Source organism: Hydra vulgaris, chromosome 02 (assembly GCF_038396675.1).
Source record: "Hydra vulgaris chromosome 02, alternate assembly HydraT2T_AEP".
NCBI classification, from domain to species: Eukaryota; Metazoa; Cnidaria; class Hydrozoa; order Anthoathecata; family Hydridae; genus Hydra; species Hydra vulgaris.
The window spans coordinates 31,476,884-31,485,824 of NC_088921.1; the positions used below are offsets into that span (position 1 = coordinate 31,476,884).

Genomic DNA, 8,941 nt, shown 5'->3' on the forward strand with positions numbered 1-8,941 from the left:
ATACTACCGCAACATCTGCTGTTATTATAAACTTTTAACATATCTTTATTAACAAGTTAAAATTTTATGATTCGATTTTTTTTATTTGGTTAAATAAACACTCTTATTTTAAAAATAAAATATATTAAATGAACTCCAATAAGTGAACAAAAACTTTGATTTTTGTTTGTTTTTTTCATTTGAAAGGAACTCCTTCAATTGACAAAGCATAGGCTGTTATTTATTTGCATATATAAAAGCTTTTTTGCATATATAAAAGCTTTATAAACTTTTGTGTATACATAGCAATTTTTTAATGATACCTCACCTCTATCCTTGTCTCTAATGTGCGTCTCCTTGTCTTTAATGTGTAACAATTCATCATTTTTGTCTTTAGCTGCTCCACCATTAAAGGTCTAACTTTTTCTTTTTATGTCGAGATAATATGTATAATAAAATCTTTTATATTCGCAAATAATTCAAAGTGGTGTAACACAACTGAAGATTTTGTTGAAATATTTACTGATGGCAATTAAGACTTTCTTTTATTTTCTATTTTAAAGTTTTCAGGTGCATTTTATTTTTCTTCTCGTGGCTTTTTCAATTTTAAAAACATCTGTAAAATACTTGTAACATTTCTGATGATTGGTATACCATCAGAAATGTTAATTATGAAAGTTTTCAACAGAATTTTTAGGGCAATTTACAAAGTTATGCGCCATACCCGTTAATTTCTGAATAATGCCTATTCGTCACTCATAAAAATTAATTTATTTTATGATTTCATAAATTAGTGAAAGTGAAACTCTTAATTGTTTAACTTCACAATTCAGAAAATGAAACAAACGCGAGTGTTTTAAAGACTCGGTCGCGGTCATATTTTTATTGTTTTGATTATCAAGAAGACGAGTAATTTGCCACACAGATTTATTTGATTTTATTTTTTCAAAAATCTATACAAAAAAGTACTGTTTTTTGTTAATAATTTTAAACAATAGTCCTGAAAATCGATTTTTGTAGCGGGTTTTAAAACTTCTCAAAAACTGCAGAAGAAAAACTTTTTTGATTTTATTACATAATTTAAGCTACTAATTCTGAAATTTTTTCTCGGTTCTGAGTAAAAATTTTCAGAATTAAATGCTTAAATTATGTAATAAAATCAAAAAAGTCACAGAATAATGCGATTGGCATGAACGGATCGCGGTCTACTCCTCCTGGTATTTAGAAAACGAGAGTATATTGGGAGAACCATATTTTTTATGAAACTTTTATGAAGTGTTTAGCAAATTATACTCAATGAATAAATATAATGGATTCTTTTTTATATAAAAAAAGATAAAAAAAATTTGATTCTGATCTTTGGTTGTGCAGTTGCGTAACAAAAAGTTACGAAAGACCTGTTTTCACCCATATCATAGCCCTGCCGTATAACATAGTTTAGTTTTGAATAGTAAAAATGTGTCTATCACTTTGTATTTTGTCCGGCTATTTTTTTGTTTATCATTTTAGGGGTATTAATGTATTTTTTTTGTAGAAATACTAAAATTTAAAATCTTAGTATTTCTACAAAAAAAAAGGGGGTAAAACCTTCAAAAAATGTTTAAACAAAAAATATTTTAAGGAATATTTCACGAGTCTTTAATATTATCCTAAAAAAATTTCTTTACAAGTACATCAAACTGGTACTCGAAAAAAGCGAAATTTTATCAAAGTTTTAAGATTAGCAATCATTTTTAACAAAAGCATATAAAATTAATTTGAAAAAACCGTAAAAAAAGAAAAATAATTTTTTAATATATTATAAAAAACGATACACAAAATCTCAACTTAAAATACTTATATAAAATGAAAACTAATTTTAAAGCTTTTAAAAAATTCGCTTCTTTTGTGTACTAGAATGAAATACTTTTGAAGAAATTTGTTTTAGATAATAAAAGGGACCCTCTAAAATATTCAAGAGAACTGTCTCTGGAACCATTTAAAATATTTTCAAATCCTGTGTTATTTTAATATATAGTTATTACATATATTATTACTTAGCTTACATGCGTTTTTACTATGACTAATCAATAGTATTTTTAAACATTTCTAATATTGATTTAGAATGATGAAATTACATAATGCTTAAAAAAACACTTATGCTTGACTTAAAATACTTAAATTAAAGTCAGATGTAATAAATAAAGCAAAATATGGCTAACAGAAATAATATTTATGCGTAAGAACACAATACCAAGATTTTCAACATATAATAAATATACTAATGCCCCTTATAAATATTTACATAATAACGACATACCTATATAAATAATATACCCAGTTTAATGAATTAAATTAAAACAACAACATTTGAGATAAATTCAAAAAACCCAAAAATATATTATACAAATCTAATTATGCATTTATAACAAAACACACTGAGCAATTTTGAAAATATATGATTAAAATTTTCTATAAAAATATCATGATAACCTTTTAATCAGAGCAATTTTATTTTTTAAAACTGGATCTAAAATTTTTGCTAATTTTTCAGTACGTCTACTAAAATGGGCTCTATCATTTGCCAATTTTACCCAATAACTGCTCCTCGATTCTTTATACGCATACTGCCATGAATACAAATGATGAACAACAGTTTCAGCAAAACGAACTTTTTTTGTATCATGAAGTGTCTGTATACTTTCTTCAGCTTTTTTTTCAGGTATACATAGTCGGTGGTATTTAGATTTGGCTACTGTTATTATGGAATCGTTTATATGATTCTGAAACTTAAAACATTTTTTCAAAGAATTGTGATTTTCATTATATTCATACTCGTAGCTTTGAAAACATATTTCATCATCATCATCATTTTCATAATCATTGTTTTCATCTTCTTCATTTTCATCATCAGGAAAGAAAAAATTTTTATCATTGTAATTGTCATATGAACTTAAATTCACTTCTAATTCATAAGATGTTGCATCAAATTCTATCTCAAAATAGTCTATTGGAGAATCTTTAGTTAAGCATTCATCATCAGATGATAATTCAGGAAAAATTTTATTTAAATCTTTATTAGTATTTGCACATATAGAAGGACATACTAACCAACTGCATGATTTCTTTTTTTTGTGTGTTTTTTGAATATATATTTCATGCAAAGGACAAAAACGATCCTTTTCAAATTGGACAGCGCACATGCAACATTTGTCCGTGTTCATTTTTTTAATTGCAAATATATCACAACAATCATCTAACGAACACATCATGGAATGATGATTCTCCATTTTTTCACCAAAACAAAAACATGGAGTTTCTTTTGCAAACAATGTTACCCCAAATCTTCTTCTTGCTGATAAGTGGTGAATTTGATGCATGAAATAGTGATGAAGTGGAAAATTTTTAATAAAATTTTGCGTTCCTTTACAATTGTTATTTGATACAATATTAGATTTTCTTGGAATGGAAACATTTATGGAACTGAAAACACCTAGAAAAAAACACCATGAAAGCATTTACAGATTATTCACAAGCATTCATACTTACATCAATTTACAAAATGAGATAAATCAAAATAACATTACAATAAATTACAAATAATTATCTTTTGTTATTTTTAGGGGATGTTTTTATAAAACTTTTAATGCAAATAAAGAAAATAACAAAAAAATAATAATTAAAAAAAAAAACATTGCAGTTAATTTTTTTTAATATGGAGTTTGAGAGTCTTATATAAAAAAATCAAAATCATATTTTATAGCTATCTCCAGATATACTCCTTTGTACATGGCATCAAAAACTTAATAAAAAATGCAAAATCACTTTAAAATTAAATTTTTGTATAGAAGTTCTGATTATGCATGGTTTTCTTCATTGTATTTAAACTCTAATATTACATAAAAGGACTTCCATAAAGTATGCATAAAAGGAGGGGCGTTTAAGACAGTAACTTAACTTAATTTTTTTCTAAAAAATATCACTTAATTTCACAAGTTTAAAAAATCAATATTATGTCATATAACTGAGAAGTGTCAAATTAACTAAAAGTTTTTCGATGTTGTTTTGAAAAATCATGATAAGGAAGGTGGGAGGGCAAGGGGGGTGATTCTGAAATAAATATGCATACATACGCAGGAATGGGGCAATCAAAACATACCTATAGGAACAAAGAAGTCCTAAATCAGTGGTTTTACTGTGTACATACTTTATGGATGCAACTAAGTTTAAACTAATTGTGTAATAACTTAATATACTTGAAAACAAATAGCACTGAAAAATACAGTCAAGAAAGAAACTGACATAGAGCAGCAATTCATCTGAAATTTTAAATTAAACGAAAATTTGAAAAAAATTGAACTGTTTTTTTATGAATGTAAGCTTGTATACCAAAAATCATTAAAATGTAAAATGAAATGGTGTGAAAAAAAATTTTGTGGATGATTTGACACAAAATGACCATCAAGATTCTGAATGACTATATTACTTTTTGTTTGTTATTTTAATTAACTCAACCAAAACCAAAATAAAATTGTGGCCATCAACAAATCCTAAATTATGTTAAGGTATTCATGTAAGATATAGTTAGATTTGCTGAAAATGACAAAGTTTGTGTTTCTAATTTTGTTTCTGAATGTTTCAACATTTCAATGTTTCAATATATATACTTGAATGTTTAATGTCTATGGTTCCACATTTAAATGGTTTAGGCAGATTTCTATGTCATTTTCTCATTTAAATATAACATAATTGAAGAGTTGAAGCAACTTTTTACAGCCGAATACCTTTCTAAGCATTAACCTGTTTTACAGATCAGGATTAAAAACTATTTTTACTACAACAATACAATATTAAGTAGATTACCTACCCTTACCCACAATCAAATTGTGTTTTTTTATTGTTTTTTTTTTTAATGTTGTAAGTTGCCTTCACCACATGTGGTGAACATGGCTCGGTAATTGAGAGTTATCTATGGTAATAAAACTTTTAAACAACTTTTAAATGTTACCTAAATGTTAAAGACATTACATTAATTGGGGAAATAAATTAATTTTTTTTTGTTTAAATAAAGCACAAAAATAATAGACGGATCTGTTATATTTATTGAAAAATAACTTAAAACATATTTTAATAATTATATAACAATATATAATAATTGTTGTATTTAGAATATTTTTTATTTTAACTGTACTTTGTTTTTTTCTTCTTTAAAAATTGCAATAAATAAACGAATGAATTATAGATAAATTAAAAATTACAGTGTTAGCGCTTTTTTTTCTATAAGGGATTGTCCATAAATTACACAACACTAAATTTATTTTAAAAAAAGAAGTAGGAGATTTTAAGCTCTTTTTCATGGGGATTTTCATTAAACTTGATGCGTTATTTTGATTTTTTTGAAGCTTTGCAAGGAAAAACTTTTGAACTTTTTTGTTTCATTTATTAGTGAAACTTAGCGTTGCATAATTTATGAAAATATATATATTTAGTAATAATCTTGTTTTATGTAAAGTTTGTAATTTTTATAGAAGTGTTTCATAAAATGATTGTTTTCTTTGTACTATTCAACTTAAATAGCTGCACACAAGAGTTAACAACATTATTGTTAACTAATTAACATCAGCAGTTTTTAAAATGATTGTAAAGAGTAGAGATAAAAAGTGTATTTACTTTTCTTTAATGCCTTTAACTTTGAAGGTTGAAGTTCTTATTTTGTTATATGTAACTGTTGTACATAACTATGAACATTTTCTCTTTTAACTTTTTTTTCTTCATTCAATCTTTTTATTTATTTTTCTCATAGCTTTTCCTACCATTTGTGAAATGATTGCAACTAATAAACTTATTTTTAAATAAATTTATTGATTGAAATAATAGATTTAAACTAATTTTTTTTTTAAATCAAGGAGTCAGACGAAATATATTTGAAAATACATTTTAGGCAAAAATTTTATTTTATGTAACATAAGTAATTGTTATATATGTAAAGTTTTCTTTTAGTACAAAGTATTCAGTTTAAATTTTTTTAAATATTTTAATAAAATTTATTTGGATATTTAAAAAAAGTTCAAAATTAAATTACATGGATAGTATTAAACTTCCTTATTGTAGTTTTTAAGTTTTTGGAAAATCTAAAAGTTTTTAAAATATAAAAACTTATGTTCAAAAAATGTCTTATTAAATTTTTGTAAATATTTCTCCTAATTTCATAAATTTTATTGACATGCATGTTCTTTTCAGATGATTTTTAAATGAAATAATCAAAAATAAAAAAACTAACAGTTACTTACAAAAGACTTTATGTTACAAAGACTTTATATGTTATTTTATATTAATTTATATGAATATTATTTTTATATCATACTAATATAAAAAAAGAGTGATGATCTTATCATCTTATTTTATTATTTCTCATAGTCCGAAAGGGCTACTACAGTTGAGGAGGATACATTACTATTTTATTGTGGTTACAACCCTCTCTTGATGAACAAGTCTGCTACAGGTAGAAACAAGTTAAGTATGGTACTACATTGTGGAGATCGAACTTGGAGCTTCTTGCTTAAATTTATTTAACTTTATATAAAGGGATGCATAAATATCTGTTTTATGCTAACCGAAATTTACTTAAAATCTGCATCAATTTACTTAAAACAGTGCATCGAGGTCATCGCCTGTTTTACTGATGTTATTAAAATTGTCTCTGGTTTAAGAAAAAGTATAGTTATTTTTTATGTTCTTTAGATTTTTCAATTCAGTTATAAATACAATAAAGGGTTGTTCATAAATTTTGGTCGCCTTTGACTCCTCCCCCCTTATCACAACATCATAACTCTTTAAGTAACAAATCCTGTACAAACCATCACAAAACCACAAACCCCTAGAGCGTGGTGTAATTTACAGATGACCCCTAATATATTTACAAATATATAATATTAAAGTCAAGCTGAAAAAAACGATTTAAAATGCAAAAAAAAGTTGTCAAAACAAAAGTTGTCAAAACAAGAGTTCTCTACAATGCTCAAAACTCCAAATATAATTTTTTCTTTTTATTCAGAAAGTTTCTTTTTTTTTTTTTACTTTCTTTCAATTTTATGCTACTTGATGATACAATTCACAGATAATATCTTAGAGTAATACCTTACGAGATTGATTTTGTTTTTATTGTTGTTACCTATAATAATATTACAATTGAATAACTTTTATTATAATAAAATAATATTTGTATAATATTACAAATTTTTAAGTATATTTTAATATTATTTTTTTAATATATAGGATTTTAATAGATATGTACATCAACTGCTGGACAAATAAGTGTATATATTACGAATGATAACATTTTCCAAGACTACTGAGTCATTACCAAGATTTAAATTTACATAACACTTTATTGATAACTAAAGCCCAGTTGTTAACAGTTTATTAAGGTTTTAAATAAGATTTAAAAAGTTGACATTTATGTATTAACATTATTTTTAATGTAATAGAAAAACATATTTACATTTGGTTTTAATAGTGGAAAATCATATACATGATAAAATTTGTAGATTATTATACATGATTTTTTTTTGTAACATTATGTATATTTCCTGGAACTATAAATAAAATAAAATTATAGCACAGCCTAAAAGCATCAAAAATGTTAAACCTACCTTGTTTGTCAGATATTTCCATTGTTAAATGCAATTTAGTGGGTTTAATACAAGATTCGCAATTGCTATTACATAAACACATCTCTTTATGTGATTTTAAATTATTTAACTTTGATTTCTTAGCGAAAATAGGTGATATATCTCTAAAATCGGTTGAAGAGAGAAATGTCGTAAACAATGTCTCCATTTGTAACTTTACGCCATGCAAATTAATTCAATTTTTTAAAATTCAAGAAGTCCGTTTTAATGACTTACACCAAAACATACAGTATTTTAAAACAGGTTTATTATTTGCTGAAAACTTGTTAAAAAATGACTTAGGATAGAAAAATAAATCGTTATTAACGCCACTAATATAAAACGTTAAATGACTCCAACAATGTTTAATTATAGAGGTTACAACAGTTTTCTTGTACTTTTTAGCAAGACTTATTAGAAAAACGGCTATAAATATAACTTTAACTAGTTCACTCAATAAAATTTCAATTATTTCCTCATTTGTTGACATCACAGCAATAAAAATAGACTAATTTATGTCATAAAATATTTCAACCATCGAAATCTTACGGACTAGTCTCCTGTTAGCTTGGCGTTTAGATCCCTTTTCTTAAATTATTTTTTCAATCAACAAACTCGCATGTTACTAATTGCGTAATCTTACCAGTATGAACCGAAACGCCCATTAAACGCAAAATTGTACCCCACGCATTGGCGAGACGATAAACTGTGCACGTTGTTCAAGCTCTGCTTATTCACCACCCTCTCACACACAAAAAATTATTATCAACAGTATTCGGGCAACATTCAAAACATAAGAAAAATATAGATAGCTGATAAAAATTTCCATGTTCATTAAAAAGTATTTATACTTTAAAACAATAAATATTGAGTATTAACGAGTATTTTAAAACAATAAAAAGAAAATTTGAAAGTGAAGTAAACAAGTAAAATGCAAACTTTCATCTTTATTTTTAATATAAACGAGTTATAGTATTTTTTATTTGATTTACTAATATCAAATTTTATTATTGGTGATTAGGGATTTGTTAAGTAATTTTAGAAATAGTGTAATTAAAAAATTAAAAATAATATTGAGCCTGCTAAGAAAAATTGAGTTTTAAAAACTTTGCAAAAATAAAAAAAATAGGTCCTGAAAATATAATCTTAGCGTAAATAGACCGAAAGAAATCGAAAGCGAAATCTAGCAAAATTATTTGAGCTAATTATTGTAAAATTAGCAAATTGTTTGAAGAGTGTTTAGAGATTTAAAATGTAAGAACTGAATGAGCGCGATGCAGCGAGCGGAAAGACAAAAGCCATGAACAATCGTG

General features: G+C 25.2%; 1 protein-coding gene across 1 annotated transcript; it reads right to left on the bottom strand.

Annotated features, from left to right (window-relative positions):
• Nucleotides 1-2,172: 2,172 nt before the first annotated feature.
• On the bottom strand, nt 2,173-8,398 carry LOC101234877 (uncharacterized). The gene is made up of 2 exons (XM_065790599.1): nt 7,611-8,398; nt 2,173-3,451 (listed from the first exon to the last, which is right to left on the bottom strand). The coding sequence occupies exons 1-2, from the start codon at nt 7,795-7,797 to the stop codon at nt 2,442-2,444; spliced, it is 1,197 nt and encodes a 398-aa protein (XP_065646671.1). The 5' UTR covers nt 7,798-8,398; the 3' UTR covers nt 2,173-2,441.
• Nucleotides 8,399-8,941: the final 543 nt, after the last annotated feature.